The sequence below is a fragment of the Phyllobates terribilis genome, unplaced genomic scaffold (assembly GCF_046119375.1).
Source record: "Phyllobates terribilis strain yellow unplaced genomic scaffold, ASM4611937v1 Scaffold_5__5_contigs__length_657084704, whole genome shotgun sequence".
NCBI lineage: Eukaryota > Metazoa > Chordata > Amphibia > Anura > Dendrobatidae > Phyllobates > Phyllobates terribilis.
The window spans coordinates 23,676,191-23,699,190 of NW_027362765.1; the positions used below are offsets into that span (position 1 = coordinate 23,676,191).

Below are 23,000 nucleotides of genomic sequence, written 5' to 3' on the forward strand. Positions count from 1 at the left end.
TCTGCTCCGTACACCTCGTACACGCGCGGCTCAGCTCCGTACACCTCATACACGCGTGGCTCCACTCCGTACACCTCGTACACGCGCGGCTCCGCTCCGTACACGCGCGGCTCCGCTCCATACACCTCGTACACGCGCGGCTCCGCTTCGTACACCTCGTACACGCGCGGCTCCGCTCCGTACACCTCATACACGCGCGGCTCAGTTCCGTACACCTCGTACACGCGCGGCTCCGCTCCGTACACCTCATACACGCGCGGCTCCGCTCCGTACACCTCGTACACGCGCGGCTCTGCTCCGTACACCTCGTACACGCGCGGCTCCGCTCCGTACACCTCGTACACGCGCGGCTCTGCTCCGTACACCTCGTACACGCGCGGCTCAGCTCCGTACACCTCGTACACGCGTGGCTCCACTCCGTACACCTCGTACACGCGCGGCTCCGCTCCGTACACGCGCGGCTCCGCTCCATACACCTCGTACACGCGCGGCTCCGCTTCGTACACCTCGTACACGCGCGGCTCCGCTCCGTACACCTCATACACGCGCGGCTCAGTTCCGTACACCTCGTACACGCGCGGCTCCGCTCCGTACACCTCATACACGCGCGGCTCCGCTCCGTACACCTCGTACACGCGCGGCTCTGCTCCGTACACCTCGTACACGCGCGGCTCAGCTCCGTGCACCTCGTACACGCGCGGCTCAGTTCCGTATATGCGCGGCTCCGCTCGGTACACCTCGCACACGCGCGGCTCCGCTCCGTACACCTCGTACACACCCGGCTCCGCTCCGTACACCTCGTACACACGCGGCTCAGCTCCGTACACCTCGTACACGCGTGGCTCCGCTCGGTACACCTCGTACACACACGGCTCCGCTCCGTACACCTCGTACACGCGTGGCTCCGCTCTGTACACCTCGTACACACACGGCTCCGCTCCGTACACCTCGTACACGCGTGGCTCCGCTCTGTACACCTCGTACACACACGGCTCCGCTCTGTACACCTCGTACACACACGGCTCCGCTCCGTACACCTCGTACACACGCGGCTCCGCTCCGTACACCTCGTACACATGCGGCTCTGCTCCGTACACCTCGTACACACGCGGCTCCGCTCCGTACACCTCGTACACGCGCGGCTCCGCTCCGTACACCTCGTACACACGCGGCTCCGCTCCGTACGTCTCGTACACACACGGCTCCGCTCCGTACACCTCGTACACACACGGCTCCGCTCCGTACACCTTGTACACACGCGGCTCCGCTCCGTACACCTCGTACACGCACGGCTCCGCTCCGTACGCCTCGTACACACGCGGCTCCGCTCCGTACACCTCGTACACACGCGGCTCTGCTCTGTACACCTCGTACACACGCGGCTCCGCTCCGTACGTCTCGTACACACACGGCTCCGCTCCGTGCACCTCGTACACACACGGCTTCGCTCCGTACACCTTGTACACACGCGGCTCTGCTCCGTACACCTCGTACACACACAGCTCTGCTCCGTACGCCTCGTACACATGCGGCTCCGCTCCGTACACCTTGTACACACGCGGCTCTGCTCCGTACGCCTCGTACACACGCGGCTCTGCTACATCCACACTGTAAACCCCTCCTGACCCCACACATAACCTTCCCCTCATCCAGCACCATGACAACCAGCACAGCAGAGTCCTGTATCCACTGAGGCCCCTGATCATGTGACCCCTGACTCCTCCCCTCCTGTGACCTCATCACAGGTCCTGTGCGCACAGAGCAGCCATATATGTGGAGGTATGTGGAGACCCCCATTACTGGGCGCAGGCCGCTTTAACCCCTTCGGTAGCTTTATTAGGCCCTTGGCTTCCATAGTGACACATCTGATATGTTATTTGCCCCCTAGAGCCGGGGTGGGGAACTTCAGGCCCCAGGGTCATTAACTGATCTTGATAACCTTTTCTCCGGCCCTCGGGCAGATTCCCATGGACCGCAGTGCTTGGGCCAGCGGCTGCATTTGAGGGGCACCAGCCCTTTAATTCCATCTTGGTCATGTTAGCACACGCACACAGCAATCACTACTGAACACTGAGGCGCATGCAGTGAAAGATTATGTCCCGACATCAGTGCCAGCGTCAGGACGTACTTTGTGGAAGGAGTTAGCGCGCGATTTGTATGGCCCCCGAAGGATGGTATAAATATACGAAAAGCCCTTCTGCTTTTCCCCTTGACAATCTAAAATTATGTTGCTTGAATCAACCTTGAAGAGGATAAAGTAAATTGCGAACACCGATGGGCGACAATGCAGTGGGTGTCAGCTGTATATTATACCTGAGACCCCGCTGTATCAGCAATGATCGGTTTTAGTGCTGATCGCGGCAATTTAATCCCATAGATTCCGCTTTCAGTCTCTACAGTGGCACCGAGATGGTTAATAAGAGGAGAGGACTCCGTCATTAACCTATTAGGACCCCGATGTAGTAATAGAAAGCAAAAAATATATATATTTTTATAAAATTAGTTTTAGTGTGCAAAAATAGCAAATTCCGAAAAATAAACAATATAAATCTGGTATGACAGTAATCGCACTGATCCGAAGAGCAAAGCCATCTGATCACTTCTACCACACGAGGAACAGCAAATAAATAAAACCAATTCTTGACCTGCTGTTGATTTGTTGCCTCCCAAAAAATCAATATAAAGCTTGGGTCACATTTATCCTTCACTTTCTGCTGAGCACATACATCTGGGCTTCCTCCTAAAAACCCCAAAAACGAGACTCAGATGGAACCACTTACTATAAGGAGGAAGATTGAGCCACTCCGTTCTCTATTTGGCCTCTGTTCTGGAGGTGTCCATGAAAACGGCGGCCGACCCCAGTTTTTTCGCACTATTTGGTTTAACCCCTTTCTGGCCCATGACATACTATTCCGTGCCTGTGCCCTGGGACTTAAGACCCAGGTATTTAATAGTACGTAACGGCAATCACGCCCGCACACAGGCTGTGCGGGCGCGATCGCCGCCGGGTGTCAGGTGATTGTCACAACTGACACCCAGTACTATGTGCCGGGAGCGGTCCCGCACCGCTCCTGGCACATTAACCCCCGCAATGCTGCGATTGAAGTCGATCGCAGCATTGTGGTGGCAAGGGGAGGTGATTGCGATACTCACCTCTCCTGCCGGCGTCCAACGCGGTCTGCCGCATCTTCCCGGATGTTGCCATGATGACCCGATGTCGTAATGACAACATCCGGGTCACCAGACAGCAGGAAGATACTTTGGTCATGCGCAGTGCATGAACAAAGTATCTGCAGCGCTGACAGCCTGTATAGCACAGCGATGGTGCTCCATCCCTGTGCTATACAGGCGATCAGAATAAAAAAAGTGAAAGTCCCATAGTGGGACAAAGTATAAAAGTAAAAAAAGTGAAAAAAAAATTGTAAAAATATTAAACAACAACAAAAAAAAAAAAATCCACCAAAAATAAAAATATAATCTACCCATCAATAAATATTATTATGAAAAAAACAATAAAAGTACTCATATTTGGTATGTCCTTGTCCGGAACGACCTGACCTATAAAACTGTCCCACTCGTTAACCCCTTTAGTGAACACGGTAAAAAAAAAAAAAACAAGCAAAAAACAATACTTTATCATCATACCATCAAACAAAAAATGGAATAACACGCGATAAAAAGACGAATATAAGTAAAAATGGTACCGCTGAAAACGTCATCTTGTCCTGCAAAAAACAAGCCTCCATACAGCTCCATCAGCCGAAAAATAAAAAAGTTATAGCTCTCAGAATAAAGCAATGGAAAAAAAAAATGTTTTTCTATAAAATAGCTTTTATTGTGTAAAAGTGCCAAAACATAGAAAAATGATATAAATGTGGTACCGCTGTAAACTTACTGACCCGAAGAATAAAGCTGCATTATCAATTTTACCACACGCGGAAAAGAATAATAAAAAAAAAAAACAATTCCTGAATTGTTGGTTTTTGTTTATTCTGCCTCCCAAAAATCGGAATAGAAAGCGATCAAAAAATGTCAAGTGCCTGAAAATGGCACCATTAAAAACGTCAACTCATCCCGCAAAAAACAAGCCGTCACATGACTGTCGGCCAAAATATGGAAAAATTATAGCTCTCAAAATATAGCGATGCAAAAACTCGATTTTATAAAAAAATGCGTCTTTTAGTGTGTGACTGCTGTCAATCATAAAAACCCGATATAAATCTGGTATCTCTGTAGTCGCACCGACCCGAAGAAAAAAGTTGTCTAATCACTTATACCGCACGAGGAACAGCGTAAAAAATAAACTTTAGGGTTGGGCTAGGGTTAGGATTGGGCTAGGGTTAGGATTGGGCTAGGGTTAGGGTTGGGATTTTTTTCTAAAGTAAAAAAAAAAAAGATGACGATATGGGGACTAGTGTTGAGCGCAAGTGCTCGCTACTTGTTATGCTGCACATAACACATCTGCATCTCTGGCTACTATGGGCATAAAAGGGGACAAACTTATGGTGTGGCACCCATGCTCCCCTGACCTCAACCCCATTGAGAACCTCTGGAGCATCATCAAAAGGAGTGTCTATGATGGCGGGAGGCAGTTCATATCTAAGCAACAGCTCTGGGAGGGTATTCTGTCCTCATGCAAAACAATTGGAAGCAGAAACCATCCAAAACCTGACAAATTCAATGGACGATTGAGTTCAGAAGCTCCTTTCGAACAAGCGGTCCTATGTGCAAATGTAACATCACCTAGAATAAAGTTTTGAGTTGAAAACTGTTTGATTTCAGTTTGTAATAACCGTCTAATGCTTAGAATTTCAAAAATGACCATTTTTTTGTTCTTTATTAAAATGAAAAGGTTGAAAACTGCTGTGCATAATAATTTGGAACATGCATTTTGAGTGCAGTTTGAGTTTTTTATTTTTTTAAAAATATACTGTTATCATAGGCAGTTTGTACAGAAACCTTTCAATTGTACTCTGATAGTTATTTGACTGGAAAATTACAATGACTGCAATTCATATAGGTAATTTGGGAAAATCTGAGAAAATATTATTTGCATAATAATTTGGAACACAGTGTATTTTGCATTTGATGCACTAATAAAGGTTTTTTATTCATGGATTCAAATATGTCATGCTTATAATTGGACCCTACGTTCGGTGATTCTCTTGGTTGCTGTGTGTCTAAACCGAATGGTCTGCCATTCATATTTCATGTCCATATAGCACACAATTTGTGATACTATGGGTATTTTACACTGACCAACTGGTCCTTGTTGAAAAACCCCTATATATATGTGGCTATATCCTTGGTGTCTTTTGCATAAAATCCTTGAAGGGTGTAGTTTCCAAAATGGTGTCACTTGTGGGGGGTTTCCACTGTTTAGGCACATTAGGGGCTCTCCAAACTCGACATGGCGTCCGCTAATTATTCAAGCAAATTTTACATTCAAAAAGTCAAATGGCGCTCCTTCCCTTCCGAACCCATGTAGTGCGCCCAAACAGTAGTTTTTCCCCACATATGGGGTATCTGCGTGCTCAGAGGAAATTGCACAATAAATTTTGGGGTCCATTTTTTCCTGTTACCCCTGCGAAAATAAAAAAATTGGGTCTAAGGCTGTGTGCCCATGATGCGTTTTTCAAGTGTTTATGCTGCGGAATTTCCGCAGCGTAAACGCTTGGGAAACGCTTGGTAAACCTTCCCCCATGGTCTCCAATGCAATTCCGCACTTTCAATGCCCATGCTGCGTATTTTTCCGCAGTGTTTATGCTGCGCTCAAAAATCCGCAGCATGTCCATTAATTTTGCAGTAGGGCTGCGTTTTCGCCGCCATTGACTTGCATTAGAACGCGCCAATTCCACAAGACTGCATCTGTACTTGCGTAATTGGCGCGTTCTAATGTGCGGATGGTACCCGGGTGTGGAGGACAGGAGACTCTCCTCCACACCCAGGTACCATTAAAAGCTGTAAAAAAAGAATAAAATAAAAAATAAAGATTATTTTCACCTTCCGACGGATGGTCCCCGGACTCCTTCCCTGTGCTTGCCGATAGATCGCGCAGGACTGAAGGACCTGCGCTGACATCACAGTCATGTGACGGCAGGTCTTTCAGTACAGCGTACCACGACCTGCCGGCAGCCAGCACAGGAGCGCAGCAAGTCTCGGGGGCCATCAGCATGAAGCACCTGAATGGTTAATAAAGTTCTTGAATGTGGTTTTGAGCTCCTTGAGGGGTGCAGTTTTTAGAATGGTGTCACTTTTGGGTATTTTCTGTTATAAAGACCCTTCAAATTGACCTCAAATGTGATGTGGTCCCTAAAAAATGGTTTTGTAAATTTTGTTGGAAAAATGAGAAATCGCTGGTCAACTTTTAACATTTATAGCTCCCTAATAAAATAAAAAAAAATTTGGTTCCAAAATTGTGCTGATGTAAAGTAGATATGTGGGAAATGTTATTTATTAACTATTTTGTGTGACATATCTCTCTGATTTAAGGGCATAAAAATTAAAATTTTGAAAATTGCACAATTTTCGCCAAATTTCTGTTTTTTTCACAAATAAACGCAAGTGATAGCGAAGAAATTTTGCCACAATCATGAAGTACAATATGTCACGAAAAAATAGTCTCAGAATCAGAGGGATCCGTTGAAGCGTTCCAGAGCTATAACCGTCTTTGTAGGATCTTCAGTAGTATTTTGCTGGCATGAGGTTAGAGCCCAATAGTTTACAGAGTTGGTAGCATCTCCCTTCTTCGGAATAGGAATAAACACTGATTTTGTCCAGTCCTTTGGCCATTTACTAGTTTTCCATATCTGTTGACACAGGCGTGTGATGATATCAACTGCTGTGATGACTTTATTAGTTCTATTGGAATACTTTCACATCCAGATGCTTTGTTGTTTGACAGAAGGTTTGTCTTCCAGGATCTTTGGTTCTCTATAATTTCCTGTCTCCGTTTTTTCCTGTATCTTGTAGAAGTGCTCCATGTATTCTTTCCATCTTTCATTGATCTGTTCTGGCTCAGTTACGTTGTTCCCGTTGGCGTCTTTTAACATGCCCACTCTTGGTTGAATCTTTCATCGTATCTCTTTGATCTTTAGGTATCCCTTCCTGGTCTTGCCCCTCTAATGTTCACTTTCTATCTCTGTACATACAGTACAGACCAAAAGTTTGGACACACCTTCTCATTTAAAGATTTTTCTGTATTTTCATGACTATGAAAATTGTACATTCACACTGAAGGCATCAAAACTGTGAATTAACACATGTGGAATTATATAGTTAACAAAAAAGTGTGAAACAACTGAACATATGTCTTATATTCTAGGTTCTTCAAAGTAGCCACCTTTTGCTTTGATCACTGCTTTGCCCACTCTTGGCATTCTCTTGATGACCTTCAAGAGGTAGTCATAGGAAATGGTTTTCACTTCACAAGTGTGCCCTGTCAGGTTTAATAAGTGGGATTTCTTGCCTTATAAATGGGGTTGGGACCATCAGTTGTGTTGTGCGGAAGTCAGGTGGATACACAGCTGATAGTCCTACTGAATAGACTGTTAGTATTTGTATTATGGCAAGAAAAAAGCAGCTAAGTAAAGAAAAAAGAGTGGCCATCACTACTTTAAGAAATGAAGGTCAGTCAGCCCGAAAAATTGGGAAAACTTTGAAAGTGTCCCCAAGTGCAGTTGCAAAAACCATCAAGCGCTACAAAGAAACTGGCTCACATGAGGACCACCCAAGGAAAGGAAGACCAAGAGTCACCTCTGCTTCTGAGGATAAGTTTATCCGATTCACCAGCCTCAGAAATCGCAGGTTAACAGCAGCTTAGATTAGAGACCAGGTCAATGCCACACAGAGTTCTAGCAGCAGACACATCTCTTCAACAACTGTTAAGAGGAGACTTTGTGCAGCAGGCCTTCATGGTAAAATAGCTGCTAGGAAACCACTGCTAAGGACAGGCAACAAGCAGAAGAGACTTGTTTGGGCTAAAGAACACAAGGAATGGACATTAGACCAGTGGAAATCTGTGCTTTGGTCTGATGAGTCCAAATTTGAGATCTTTGGTTCCAAGCACCGTGTCTTTGTGCGACGCAGAAAAGGTGAACGGTTGGACTCTACATGCCTGGTTCCCACCGTGAAGCATGGAGGAGGAGGTGTGATGGTGTAGGGGTGCTTTGCTGGTGACACTGTTGGGGATTTATTCAAAATTGAAGGCATACTAAACCAGCATGGCTACCACTGCATCTTGCAGCGGCATGCTATTCCATTCGGTTTGCGTTTAGTTGGACCATCATTTATTTTTCAACAGGACAATGACCCCAAACACACCTCCAGGCTGTGTAAGGGCTATTTGACCAAGAAGGAGAGTGATGGGGTGCTACGCCAGATGACCTGGCCTCCACAGTCACCAGACCTGAACCCAATCGAGATGGTTTGGGGTGAGCTGGACCGCAGAGTGAAGGAAAAAGGGCCAACAAGTGCTAAGTATCTCTGGGAACTCCTTCAAGATTGTTGGAAGACCATTTCCGGTGACAACCTCTTGAAGCTCATCAAGAGAATGCCAAGAGTGTGCAAAGCAGTCATCAAAGCAAAAGGTGGCTACTTTGAAGAACCTAGAATATAAGACATATTTTCAGTTGTTTCACACATTTTTGTTAACGATATAATTCCACAGGTGTTAATTCATAGTATTGATGCCTTCAGTGTGAATGTACAATTTTCATAGTCATGAAAATAAAGAAAAATCTTTAAATGAGAAGGTGTGTCCAAACTTTTGGTCTGTACTGTATATTTTAAACACAAAGTATTTTTGTCTGCACGAATGGCTCTCTTTAGTCTTTTACTGATGTATGCATCCTTCTAGTTACCTTTTGCTTGTGCCATTCATTTTTAGGGTCTCTTCTGTTAACCATGGCTGTGGGGGTTTCTTCTGCCTCTTGTTTATTGTCTTACTTGCTTCTTCAGTAATAATAGTCTTTATGTGTGTCCATAATTCCTCAGGCTTACTTTCATCCGTGTCCAGTGATGTATATCGGTTGTTCTGACTTTTCCAAAAAACTTCAGAAACGTTAGTCAAATTGAAGTTGGAAATGGCTTGCTTTTCTAGTCTGTTTGCGCAGCTTGACTCTAATCTTTGCTGTTAAATGTTCATAATCAGTTCCATAGTCAACTACTGGCCTTGTTTTTACGGTAATGATAGACAACCTCCATCTTTGGCAAACACATCTGTAGTCATTCTGATTCTTATAGGCCCCATTTGGTGATGTCTATGTGTAGAGTCTCCATTTGTGATTTTGGATGAAGGTCTTCATGATGGAAAGTTGATTTGTCACACAAAATTCAATGACTCTTCCTCTAGTGTCGTTTCCTTCACCAAGTCCAAAGTTTCCAACAACGGTTCCATGTTTGCAGTGGTCCACTTTGGCATTCAAGTGTCCCATTGATAATGAGTAAGTCTTGTTTTGGCATCTTATCGATTTCTTCTTGAACTTGATTATAGAATAGTTCAACGTCCTCCTCCTCGGCATCTGTTGTTGGTTAGTAGACTTGTATAACTGTGACATACAGTACAGACCAAAAGTTTGGACACACGTTCTCATTTAAAGATTTTTCTGTATTTTCATGACTATGAAAATTGTACATTCACACTGAAGGCATCAAAACTATGAATTAACACATGAGGAATTATATACTTAACAAAAAAGTGTGAAACAACTGAAAATATGTCTTATATTCTAGGTTCTTCAAAGTAGCCACATTTTGCTTTGATGACTGCTTTGCACACTCTTAGCATTCTCTTGATGAGCTTCAAGAGGTAGTCACCGGAAATGGTCTTCCAACAATCTTGAAAGAGTTCCCAGAGATGCTTAGCACTTGTTGGCCCTTTTGCCTTCACTCTGCAGTCCAGCTCACCCCAAACCATCTCGATTGGGTTCAGGTCTGGTGACTGTGGAAGCCTTCAGCTTTGGCAGAAAGAAGTTAAAATATACTGCAAAATGATAGTATTGCAGTGTATTGTACAAGCAATCATCAGCTCAAGACCATAAGGTGACCAATAAAAACTGCAATTAAAAAATAACCTAAAAGCTTAAATCACCTAAAAATGTAATAATAAATTGCCAAAAAACTAATAAAATTATCACATAACAAAAATCCAAATGGCAACACTTTTCTGATCACCCATAACCTTCAGTACTTCCTTTGGGATTCAAACAAGGTGGTCAACCCTTCAGCCAACCAGAGGCCACATCACTGACTGACATAGGCAATGATTGACTGCATAAAAAATCTGCCATCATAAAATATTCAACTAATATTAAAATCAATACAATGAGTGAACAGATCTACACAGTCTATCTCTACATATGTTTCCCCTTTTTATATGCAGTAATTGTATTATTACATGGGATTCTTTATAATGTTACATCGGCTCATCTTCTTCACATTCAGGTTCCTGCAAGATCGGATTCTCTCATTGAAGATTTTCTATATACGAGAAATTTCCTGATTGAGCCGTCAAGGATGGATAGGGGCAGGGACAAGATGGCGGAGAGGATATTACACCTCACCCTAGAGATCCTCTTCCGGCTTACTGGAGAGGTGAGAGATTCTGATCATGTCACATTACATCATTCTTATCTATGGGAATAACAGATGGACAGAACTGGAGAGGTGAGGACTCTGGAAATGTCTGTAGTGAGATTTATTAATGTGTCTCTCCATAACTAGAATTACACAGTAGTGAAGAAGACCTCTATTGAGTCCTATCAGGACCCTGTGTCAGAGGGATGGGGAAGAACCCTGAGTTCAATCATGGGGCCTCCACCTCATCTACTGAAACATAAGGACATCAATGACCAGAAGATCTTAGAACTCACCTACAAGATGATTGAGCTGCTGACTGAAGAGGTGACACTTCTGGGAATGCTGGGACATTATACAGTAACGCTATGAAGGGATCAGGGGGATGACGATATCGTTGAATGTGTCAGGTTCCTATAAGGTGTCAGGATGTCGTTGTCTATTTCTCCATGGATGAGTGGGAGTATTTAGAAGGACACAAAGATCTGTACAAGGACGTCATGATGGAGGTTCCACAGCCCCTCACATCACCAGGTAATAGGACTAAATACAGTTGCCTATAATTATCTGTATGTAAAGAATGAATTCAGTCCCTGTATGTGCTTCCTCCAGTTCTATCCAGTAAGAGGACAACACCAGAGAGATGTCCCCGTCCTTTTCTTCCACACGACTGTAAACAAGAAAATCCCAGTTTCCCTCAGGATTATCAGGTAGATTGAGAGAAGGTACCATTAAATCTCTCCTATAATGTGTAGATGGCTGTGAAGGTCTTGTGTTCAGTCTTTTTTCATCCACCAGTATGATACACCTAATGGCCACTTTATTAGAGGCACTTGCCTTTTGATGGTTAGTGGTTAACAATATGGAAATTAGACCTGTGACCCTGATGTGCGGCATAAAATCCAGTGATCAGTATTCTGTGGATCAATTTCAGAGTTAACCCATATTAAACTTGGAATCGAGCAATCTGAGTTGACTTTGAACAAGACATGGTTGTCTAATAGGTGCCAGATTAGACAGGGCCACTATTTTAAAAACTACTCATTTGTAGGTTTTTTTTTACGAGCAATGAGTATAATGAGAATGATGTGATCATGGAAAAACATCTGATAAAAGGGCATTCTGTGGACATACACAACTCATAGAGAAGCGTGTTAAGATTCATTTTGAGGAATAGGTGGTGGACAGTTACTCAAATTGTAGCTGGATACAACTTTGGTGCTTCAACTAATACGTCCGAACGCACAGGTTATTTTTTTTCCTCAGCACAAATGGGCTAAAACAACAGGCAGACAATAATTTCCAAACTCCATTGATAAGGGATACAAACAAGCAAGACTTCAGGGGCGAAACAGCTCAAAAATTTGTTTAGAGAGCAGTGGAAAAATGTTACATGGCACTATAATAATGAAAAATAACATTAACAAGTCCTGCGTCCCTCCACCCTGATACGCTTTTCGCTTCCTCAGGGGCATGTCAAGAAGAGGGACTTTGATCTGTTAAATAGATTAAGATGGCCAGTGGAGAGGGTAAGTATAGACATGTGATGGAAGTGGGGGCGAGACAATAGAGTGCTAAGACATGTATGGTGTTTACTACACATGAAGCCCCAGATCTGCCCCCAACACGTGACTTCTGGTTTCAGGCAGCGTCGACAAGGAAATGCCCAGTTCAGTCAGTGGTGCGTGTCAGCTAGCACTGATGCCAAAACCTACCGAAGTCTGGGGGGTATAATGAGGGTGCATGCGCATCATCAGTGTGGTAGCTTAAAAGGGCAGATAAATGAAGTTATATTAGCTGCATCTATAGAACGGGATAGGCTTAAACTTAGGCAAACTGAGATCCAGTGCGCTAGTCTCTAATAAGTGGCCATTCATTGTATTGATAGGATCTTCTCACAAGTTTTTGGATATAGATTCTTATCTATAGAATTAGGTTATAGGTTGGATTTTAACTACAGCTGTCATGTAATTTTTATCATATCATTCTGATTCATGCTCTTTTCTGGCCTTCAAAATAATTTCATCTAACTTCTCAAACTGTTGTGACTTTTATATTTATTTTAGGTTAGGCATAAGAAGAAAATTAGTGCTAAAGAGTCAAATTTGAGAGGTGATGAGTGGTATAAAGGGAAAACTGCTACAGAAAACCGCACAGGTGAGTAGTAACCTAACCACAAACAGAGAATAGCCCCATGTTCTACTAACTCATATTCGTATATTTCATTTTCTAGAGTTTTTTTCCAGGACGCCCCTCCTGACAGCACACCAGGAGGTAGTCCTTCATGTCCGACTAGGGGCAGGAACACACGAGAGGTTAAAGGCCCCTGCCCACCCTCCATCGCCAGTGTTTTTCCTGTCCCTAGTCGGACAGGCACATGAGAGGGCGCAGCAGCGCTGAAAGCATAGGAGTAGCCCAGGGGACGGAGGGGTTGCCATACCTGTCTCCTCCCGCTGTCAAGACAGGCTGCCGGCTGAAACCCGTCCCGGTCCCTCAGCCAGCCCTGTGGAGCGGAGCTCCTGGATGGCGCCGCTTCCCTCCTCGGAGGGCTCTGGGCGCGCTGCCTCTGCCGGCCGGCACACTTTCGGTGACGCGGCTGCGGTGTGCGTTCCACCCTGGAACGCACTTCCGGTTAGGAGGTCAGCAGGAAGGAGAAACCTGGGGAAGATGGCGGCGAAGACGGCAGACAGGTAAAATCTGTCCATGTGTGTCTGTCGGTTAGGCACTGCACCTATAGTGAGCTATGGAGGGTAGACCCGAGCAGCACACGGATTCCACGGCCATCTCCCTGGGTCACGTAAGTGAGCATCTATAGGGCCCCTTTTTGTCGCTGAGCTATTGTGATTTATCCTGACAAACTGCCTGTGTCTGATACTGTCCATAGGATAAAGGGACCCCAAAGGGATCAGTTCCTAAGAAGAGGTCTAGACGATGCCCAACTTGTAATACCAGGCTTCTGGACACATATAACAAACGGCTGTGCAAGGACTGTATAGCAAAAGTTATGGCGGAGGAGCAGGCCACATTTAGAGCCGAAGTAAAGGCTATGATTAAAGAGGAAGTGCAGTCTTCTGTGTCCACCCTTTTAGCAGCACAGGCCTCTACAGGCGAACCTCCCTGCAAAAAACCCAGGCAGGATTGTATAGTCTCTTCGGAAGATCTCTACGGATCAGACCAGTCCCAGGAGCTGGAGTTTGATTTATCTTGTGGTCAGCGGGAGGAGTATAAAATATACCTCTTCTCCTCGGCTGACACAGAGGAGCTATTACAGGCGGTACTCAATACTATGAACATTGAACAGCCGCAGGTAGCTCAGTCCATCCAGGATCAAATGTTTAGTGGGCTACAGGCAAGGAAAAGTAGATGTTTTCCAGTTAATAAGCACATCACATCCATGATTCTGGAGGAATGGAAAAACGCGGAAAAGCGTTTATCAATCCCGGGGGAGTTTAGGTCCCGTCTTCCCTTCGAAACGGAAGAGTCCAGAATCTGAAAAGAGGTGCCAAAGATCGACGTACCAGTAGCCCGAGTTTCCAAGAAGACAACAATCCCTTTTGAGGATGCGAGTCTAAATGATCCGATGGACAAAAAAGTGGATGGTCTACTTAAGAAAGCCTGGGAGGCTTCAGCTGCAATCATCAAGACCAATATTGCGGCCACGTCCGTGGCCAGATCAGCAGGCTTATGGTTGGAGGACCTGGAAGCCAAACTGAGACAGAGTGGTTCCAGGGAGGATATAGCCGAGGCTTTATACATGGTCAGGATGGCAGTAAATTTCATGGCAGATGCGTCAGCAGAATCTGTCCGGTTCGCGGCAAGGAATGATGCGCTGCCAAATTCGGCCCGTAGGGCACTCTGGCTGAGGTCTTGGACAGGCGATATGCAGTCCAAAAACAAACTTTGTGCTATTCCATTTTCCGGCCTACAGGTTTTTTGTCCTGTACTGGATAGCATTCTGCAGAAGGCGGCCGATAGTAAAGCGGGGTTTCCGGAGGGACGACCTAGACGCCCCTTTTCCTTTCGAAGGAGCCACCCCACCCAGTCCCAGAATTATAGAGGAAAGGGGAAAAAGAGTAGATGGAGCTACCCGAAGGGTGGTAGAGGCCGCAGGGACTTGCCCGGGCCTCAGAGACAGACGCGTCAATGACGCCGAACCAGTGGGGGGAAGGCTGCAGCATATCCTAGGAAGTTGGCAGAGAATAACCCAAAATCAGTGGATTTTACAACTTATAGAACACGGGTACAAGATCGAGTTTTCTCAATTTCCCCCCCGACGATTTCAGATCACGGAAGCCAGTTCAACAGCGGCCCTCAGAAGGCTGGAAGTAGACATCAAGCAGCTCCTCCAGGACGGAGCAATAACACCGGTCCTCATTCAGAGAGATACAGGGGCCATTATTCCAGACTGTTCTCCATAAAAAAAATATCGGGAGAGTACAGGACAATTATAAATCTCAGACCCCTGAACCAGTGGGTAAAGTACAAGAGGTTCAAAATGGAGTCAATAAAATCGGTGATACCTCTGGTACCCAAAGACGCGGTGATGTGTACCTTGGATTTGAAGCAGGCATATTACCATATTCCCATACACCCTTCAAGACAGAGATACCTCAGGTTTGCAACAAGAGGGAAAGGTGGCGTAAGCCACTATCAGTTCCAATGTCTTCCTTCGGCCTGTCATCGGCACCCTGTATTTTCACCAAAATAGTGACGCAAGTAGTCTCCCATCTAAGGAGAGAGGGCATAGTCATAATTCCCTACCTAGATGACTTTCTTCTAGTAGCAGATTCAGACGCGCAGTTAATTCTTCATCAGCGTCGGGTAATGCGAGTATTGTCAGACCTGGGGTGGGTTCTAAATTTAGGCAAATCAGACCTAGCTCCAAGCAACCAGAAGATATTCTTGGGAGTGCTATTAGATTCGCACCGGGGCTTGTCCAGACTCCCTCAAAAGAAAGCTCGGGACATAGTAAAAAAATTCAGCTCCTTTCGCAGAAAGAGGGAAGTAACGGTCAGGGAAGCTATGAGTGTTTTGGGGACCATGACATCGTGCATCCCCTGTGTAAAGTGGTGTCAGGGACATTCCAGAATTCTTCAGAAGGAAATCAGCTCCGCTTGGGACAGACGTCAGGCCTGGACAAAAAGATGCCCTTAACTCCAGACTTAAAAGGCTCCCTAGCCTGGTGGGTATCCCCTTTAAATCTGGGAAGGGGAGTCGAGTGGATAGAATCCCCTTATATTACCATTACCACGGACGCAAGCCAGTGGGGTTGGGGGGCCCATGTAGAGGGCAGATACGTTCAAGGGGCTTGGTCTCAGGAGATCAGACACCGGTCCTCAAACTACAGAGAGCTAAGAGCAGTCTGGGAGTCCCTACAGAGGTGTCAGTCGCTACTAGCAGGCAAACACGTAAGTATTCTCTCGGACAATTCCGCCACGGTAGCCTTCCTTCAACATCAGGGAGGACCAAGACATACATGGCTCCAGGCGATAGCAAAGGAAATTTTCGCTTGGGCAGAAAATACGGTTTCCTCCATCTCAGCTCTTCATCTCAGGGGCTCCCAAAATCAATTGGCAGACTTCCTGAGCAGGGAAAGGATAGACCCATCAGAGTGGTAACTTCACCAAGCAGTCTTTCTTCAGTTAATAAAGAAATGGGGGACCTCTTCAATAGACCTTTTTGCCTCAAGGAAGAACGCGAAAACCCGAAAATTCTTTTCCAGGTGCCCAGAGGACAATCCAGCGGGGGTTGACGCGCTGTCCCAGACCTGGGATATGCCGCTAGCTTACGCTTTCCCTCCCACACCCTTAATACCAAGGATGCTACGGAAGATTTGGGAGGACGGGGCCACAGTGACCACAGTGGTCCCCTTCTGGCCAAAAAGAAGCTGGTTCCCCCTCTTGATGCGGATGACAGCAGAATATCACTTCCCTCTCCCGCTGCAACACGACCTTCTGTCACAGGGACCTCTGAAGCATCCGGCGGTGGAGTGGCTCCAGCTGTCGGCCTGGATCCTGAAAGGTTGATCTTGAGCTCCAGGGGCCTCTCTGATAGGGTCATCACGACCCTTCAGGCAAGTAGAAAACCGGTGACAACAGCCATTTATTCAAAGATATGGAAGAGATTCTGTTCGGTATACAGGAACACAATAATAGAGACTCAGGCCCCACCAGTTCCAGAAGTATTAGAATTTCTCCAGGCAGGGTATGACAAGGGACTAAGCCCCAGCACGCTTAGGGTCCAGATTTCGGCCTTAAGTTCATACTTAGACTATCCCTTGGCTAAACATCTGTGGGTGTCCAGATTCTCGAAAGCAGTGGGTAGATTAAGGCCCTTTATAAGGGAAAAGGTGGCCCCGTGGGACTTAAATTTAGTGCGAAACGCCCTATGTAAAAGCCCCTTTGAACCCCTGCAGGATATTAGTATCAGGTCACTCTCAATTAAAACCGTGTTCTTGGTGGCCATAACTTCGGCCAGGCGACTGGGGGAGATTCAGGCCCTCTCGGTAGTATTCCCTTATATGCAGATTTTGGACGATCGCCTAATCCTTAGACTAGATCCTTCTTTTTTACCCAAGGTGGTGTCGGACTCCAACCTGAATAGGGAGATCATTTTGCCCGCCTTCTGCGATCAGCCAAGAAACCCAGGAGAACAGGGCTTCCACTCGGTTAATGTCAGGCGATTGGTTCTCCACTATCTAGACGCCACAAAAGAATGGAGGAAAGACTCTAGTTTGTTTGTACAGTTCTGGGGGGAAGAACAAAGGAAAGACTGCATCAAAATTGACTTTGGCCAGATGGATCAAAGAGGCCATTTCCCATGCTTATGTTTCTAGGGGGATGTTAGTGCCAGAAGGCATAAGGGCCCACTCCACCAGATCCATATCTACCTCATGGGCAGAGAGAGCAGGAGCATCCTCAGAGCAGATATGTAATGCAGCCACCTGGTCAGGGTTGAATACATTTTGTAAGCATTATAGACTAAATTTGTTGTCCAATCAGCAGACAGCCTTTGAGAGGAAAGTACTCCAGGCTGTAGTCCCTCCCTAGGACCATTTAGTTGGAATTTCTCCTGGTGTGCCAGGAGGGACGTCCTGGAAAAAGCGAATTAGTCCTACCGGTAATTGGGTTTCCAGGAGTCCAGCCTGACAGCACCCTTATATTCCCTCCCCCTTTTTGAGTTGTCAGAGCATGTGAGGATTTAACATGTATCGGTAGTTTCAATAAAATTGTGTTGCATCCATCCTGGTGTGGTACTTGTGGAAAAACACTGGCGATGGAGGGTGGGGAGGGGCCTTTAACCTCTCGTGTGTTCCTGCCCCTAGTCGGACATGAAGGACTACCTCCTAGTGTGCTGTCAGGCTGGACTCCTGGAAACCCAATTACCGGTAGGACTAATTCCCTTTTTTTGGTTTTTGATTTTGTAGCCTTTGTCTGTAGGGTCAAAATAACAATAAGGCATCCCCTTTCATATTCTTGTCTTCATGATGAAATTATACATTTCAAAGTAGAACAACAAGGACTAGGAAACTGAATTGAAGATTCAAGAGATGAGCAGATCTGTTTTGTATAGATAGACTTTGAGTGATGAGCCACCACCAATTGGTTTCTCCACTTCTCCCAAGACAGTTTGATAGCCAGGAGATCTTCGTCACAAAAGCTTAAATTTTTATCTGTGGAGGAAATGGCTTTGGAGAAGAATCCACAAGTTGTAGTTTTTTCTTTGTATTTCCTTGAGACACAGCAGCTCGACACCAACAGAAAAATTGTTCTCTGATAGATGGAAAGTGGTTGGAGAGGTGGAAAACTGAGGGAAAGGCAAAATCATGATTTTTTTTGTTAACTCCTTTTACTGAAAGATTTGAACCGAATAACAGTGTAATACAACCAACATTGCAGTGACATCAATTCTCATAAGAATTACACTTTAACGATCACATAAATCAAATTATAGTTACAAATCATAGTATTATCTCAAGGTCAATAAATATCATTTTTTTAGACACTTGCATCTTGTTGTACATTTTGTTTTGACTCATCAATAATATGTAAAAGAGGAAAATGAACTATCAAAATATTATCAAAGGCCTTAACCCCAATTTTCAACCAGGTCTCGTAAAGAGGCTCTAAGGGCCTGGGGAAGACCACTCGTATGAGGGGAATTGACCCACAGTCCCCAGACTCTTATCAAATTTCTCCGGACAGTTCCTGTTTTATAGATAAAACATTCAAAGGATAGTATCGCATTTGCCATTCTAATCCACGTGGAGCGACTTAGTGGGTGACTGTCCATCCATTTGGTGGCAATCGCCTTCCTAGCGATGGAGAGATTCTCTTAGAAATATACGTGAATGGTGTGGCCATTGCTCCTCGTCCAATATCCCAAAAAACATAATAGAGGATCTAAATCTATATCAATATTCAATACTGTAGGCAGGAAGGAAATTGGCTCTCCCCAAAAGGATTTGATGACTGGGCAGTCCCAAATCAAATGCCAGAAATCCACTTCTGGAAAATTGCATCTCAAACATTTAGCATAATTTTCTCTACTCATTTTCCTCAATCTAATTGGGGTGATGTAACTCTGATGGATAATATAGAGCTGGGCAAATTTGTTGTTGATAGTAGATGAAACATACAAGTGAGACTTTAGTATATGGCTCCTGATTTCATCATCTATGGAAGGTATTTTAGATTTCCATTTGTCCAGGACTATTAGAGGATTTTTCCATGCCTTAGCATAAGAGAGGAGTATAATTTAGAGATGAACCCACAGGGACCCTGCGAAATTATGATTTAATTCTGGAAAATCTGCTTCATCCTGGGGAGTTCACTTCTTTGAGCTGACACTTTTGTTTTTGATACACACCACCTGAAGTGCCAAACTACAGGTCACATTTTATAGTCTCCACTGAAAATTTTGCTAAAAGAAAAAAGATTGATGTCAGTAGCATTAAAACATGAAACTATGAATAAACTGGCTTGACCTGAGCCTGTTGGCCTAACACCATAATATATTAGTCCATGTTTTGATGTCTCCGGCGTTAATCAGTTTTTCTTTCAAATTAATAATAGAATTTTAAGGCTCTATTGTTGAAACATGATAAGTTCAATCTTATCTTACAGATGACTGTACCGGGAGCTCAGAGGGACATCTGCCATGTTCAGATGATCGTTGTATCACATCAAGTACAAATGAAAAGCATGCCTTTCTCCAAGAGATATCTCAAGCTCTTCACAGCAAAAATCAATCATCCGATCATTTTCAACACGTCCCATCTTCTGATTCATTACAGACTGTTAAGCATAATAGAAATAACAGAAAGGATGTAGTACATCAAAAAGCTCACACAAGGAAGAAGCTGTATTCATGTTCAGAATGTGGTAACGCTTATAGCATTAAATCACGGCTTGTTAGACATAAAAAAATAAGACACACAAGGGAGAAGCAGTTTTCATGTTCAGAATGTGGTAAATGTTTTAAAGGGAAATCAGAACTTGCTACACATCAGAAAAGTCACAAAGGTGAGAAACCATTCTCTTGCTCAGAATGTGACAAATGTTTTTCCCGGAAATCCCATCTTATTGTTCATCAGAGGACTCACACAAGGGAGAAACAGTTTTCATGTTCAAAATGTGGTAAATGTTTTAAAGAAAAATCAGAACTTGCTACACATCAGAAAAGTCACAAAGGTGAGAAACCATTCTCTTGCTCAGAATGTGACAAATGTTTTTCCCGGAAATCCCATTTTATTGTTCATCAGAGGACTCACACAGGGGAGAAGCCATTTTCATGTTTAGATTGTGAAAAATGCTTTACAGATAAATCACTTCTTGAAATACATGAGAAAACTCACACAGGGGAGAAGCCATATTCATGTTCAGAATGTGAAAAATGTTTTAAAGAGAAATCACATCTTCTTAGACATCAGAAAACTCACACAGGGGAGAAACCATTTTCATGTCCAGAATGTGGGAAATGTTTTGCAGAGAATTCAACTCTTGTTGTTCACGAGAGAATACATACTGGGGAGAAGCCATTTTTATGTCTAGAATGTGGAAAAGGTTTTACAGAAAAATCTCAACTTGTTAAACATCAGAAAAGTCACAAAGACAAGATGCCATTTACATGTTGTGAATGTGGGAAATGCTTTATGGAGAAATCACAACTTGATAGACATCAGAGAAGTCACACAGGGGAGAAGCCATTTTCATGCTCAGAATGTGAGAAAAGTTTTATAGAGAAATCTGCTCTTGTTAGACATCAGAGAACTCACACAGGGGAGAAGCCATTTTTATGTCTAGAATGTGGAAGAAGTTTTTCTGTGCAATCGCATCTTAGTAGACATCAGAAAATTCACAAAAGAGGGAAACTATTTTTGTGTCCAGAATGTGAGAAATGTTTTCCCTACAAATCACATCTTCTTAAACATCAAATAACTCATACAGGGGAGTAGACATTTTTCTTTTAGATAATTTTATAGACAAATTGTACAAAAAAAATAATACACTGATTTCAGTTAAAGTAAAATTATATCTACAGGAGGAAGGGAAAGCAATTTAGGGTATTAAATCATGATAAGGAAATGTATGCAATTACCAATAAACATGTACTATTAAAATTAACACATCTAAATATCAGACAAGTGTATAAAATATTACTTAAAGGGGTTTACCCACGAACAAAAGTTCAGTTTAATCAATACATCTTGGAGTAATAATAAGTTTCACAATTGGTTGTGTTTAAATAAAATGTTCCTGTGTTGAGATAATCTTAAAAATGTGTACCGGCTTTGTACTGTGTAATGGCTGTGTCTGACCGTACAGGAACATGGTCCAATCATACCACATCTCCTGGGCAGGGGAGGAAGCAAAAGAATATACAGACATTACAGTACGGGATCGCAGCTGATTCTTTTTATGAAGTAAAACATTTCCTTTCCTGTTTTTAAACAATGTTTTATCTCAAAGAAAGAATCAGCTGTGATCCCTTGCTGTAATGTTTGTATACTCTTTTGCTTCCTCCCCTGCCCTGGAGCTGTGGTATGATCAGACCATGTTCCTGTATGGTCAGACATGTCCATTACACAGTACACAGCACGGGCACATTTAGAAGATTATCTCAGCACAGGAACATTTTATTTAAAGACCTCCAATTGTGGAACTTATTATTATTGCAAGATCTACTGATTGAAGTTAACTTTTGTTTGTGGGAAAACTCCTTTAACTATATTATTATCCCACTGGATTCCTTGATATATGACCTTTATTACCATGTATGAACAATAATTTTGTATACTCCCCCTTTGATTTCTGGTAACATGACAATTCTCTGTATTTTTAAATTGATTTTAATCATGTAAGTAATACTACTAAATTTTTGTAAATTTTGCTAATAAAATCGAATTTGAAATGGAGGTTGAATGATTTTGATTGCAGCTGTACATTTGCAGGTTATCTGTCTGTTTAAAGACAAACACTTTATCAAGCAGTGATAAAGCGCTTTGGGAGTAGTGCGGTATTCAAGCAGTGGTGAGATGATCCACTTCTCTCTGTATAAGCCATTCATGTACCTGATGAAGGTCAGAGTTAATGACTGAAACATTGTACCTGATGAAGGTCAGAGTTAATGACTGAAACGTTGTACACGTTGTGCAAACTCACTTTTCGATTTCAAAAATATTTTCCATTATCTGATATCTATATGAATGTCTAGTTCTTCGGATGTACAGTATACAAGAGCTGTGCCCCTGCTAACACACCATTCCGTCTGGAGTGCTGCGGTTTAAACAAAATCCTAGCATAGTAACGTCTGTACAGAGTGGGGTATATACCACCTTTCTAAAATAGGAGTGTTGTGAATAGGACACAACACCTCCTAAGGCCTGTAATTAAATCCTGGCTGCTTCCGATTCAGAGTTGGCGACAGATGTTCTAGGCTGCATTTCTGGTAAGGAACAATCCAGTGACTCGCCACGTTACTGTAATCAGATTGACTTCTTTATCAGGACAAATACAAACATTTAAATAGAAAGAGTATTGTGACCTGGTGTTGGATCCTAGCGGTGATGTTTTGATTTGGATACTCCCACTGGGTGACATCTTTTAGTCGGAACCCTTTCTATTTAAATCAACATTTGCTGTATTTCCATATGATGTCTTTTTCCTAATGAAGGGATCAGTCTGACCTAGAAATGCGTTGAGTTGTACATTGGGATAAATACTTATCCTTAAATCACTGGTCACTGTATCGTCCCTTGCGGTGCAGTCTGAATATCCTGCTTTCTCTGAAGACTTCTCTGCCTACATTTCCATAATACCCACTATGGGATTGTCAAAAAGGACCAACTAACCCAGGCATTAAAAAACTGATCATAAAAATTGTGGCTATTACCTTCTCCATTTGCATTATTTAAATAGTCTGTA

At 43.9% G+C, this 23,000-nt stretch overlaps 1 protein-coding gene across 5 annotated transcripts; it reads left to right on the top strand.

Moving 5' to 3' along the window:
• Positions 1 to 1,705: 1,705 nt before the first annotated feature.
• Positions 1,706 to 21,291, top strand: LOC141271783 (uncharacterized). Of its 5 annotated transcripts, XM_073681922.1 has the most exons (10): positions 1,742 to 1,779; positions 9,353 to 9,443; positions 10,444 to 10,593; positions 10,723 to 10,902; positions 10,986 to 11,109; positions 11,188 to 11,285; positions 12,045 to 12,104; positions 12,642 to 12,732; positions 17,900 to 17,962; positions 19,701 to 21,291. In XM_073681922.1, exons 3-10 carry the CDS (start codon positions 10,516 to 10,518, stop codon positions 21,029 to 21,031), a joined length of 2,025 nt encoding a protein of 674 aa, XP_073538023.1. In that variant the 5' UTR covers positions 1,742 to 1,779; positions 9,353 to 9,443; positions 10,444 to 10,515; the 3' UTR covers positions 21,032 to 21,291. The 5 variants fall into 5 exon arrangements, with proteins under 5 accessions (XP_073538021.1, XP_073538025.1, XP_073538024.1 ...); XM_073681920.1 differs by lacking the exon at positions 9,353 to 9,443 and having other exon boundaries at positions 1,706 to 1,779; XM_073681924.1 differs by lacking the exons at positions 9,353 to 9,443; positions 17,900 to 17,962 and having other exon boundaries at positions 1,706 to 1,779.
• The last annotated feature ends 1,709 nt before the right edge of the window (positions 21,292 to 23,000 follow it).

What these genes read in the sequence shown, in the direction of transcription:
- LOC141271783 (XM_073681920.1), top strand. Translation starts at nt 10,516, where the DNA reads ATGGATAGGGGCAGGGACAAGATGGCGGAGAGGATATTACACCTCACC. An exon ending in GTTTCCCTCAGGATTATCAG is followed by an intron (nt 11,286 to 12,044) that starts GTAGATTGAGAG and finishes TCGCTTCCTCAG; the next exon opens with GGGCATGTCAAGAAGAGGGA. An exon ending in TAAGATGGCCAGTGGAGAGG is followed by an intron (nt 12,105 to 12,641) that starts GTAAGTATAGAC and finishes TATTTATTTTAG; the next exon opens with GTTAGGCATAAGAAGAAAAT.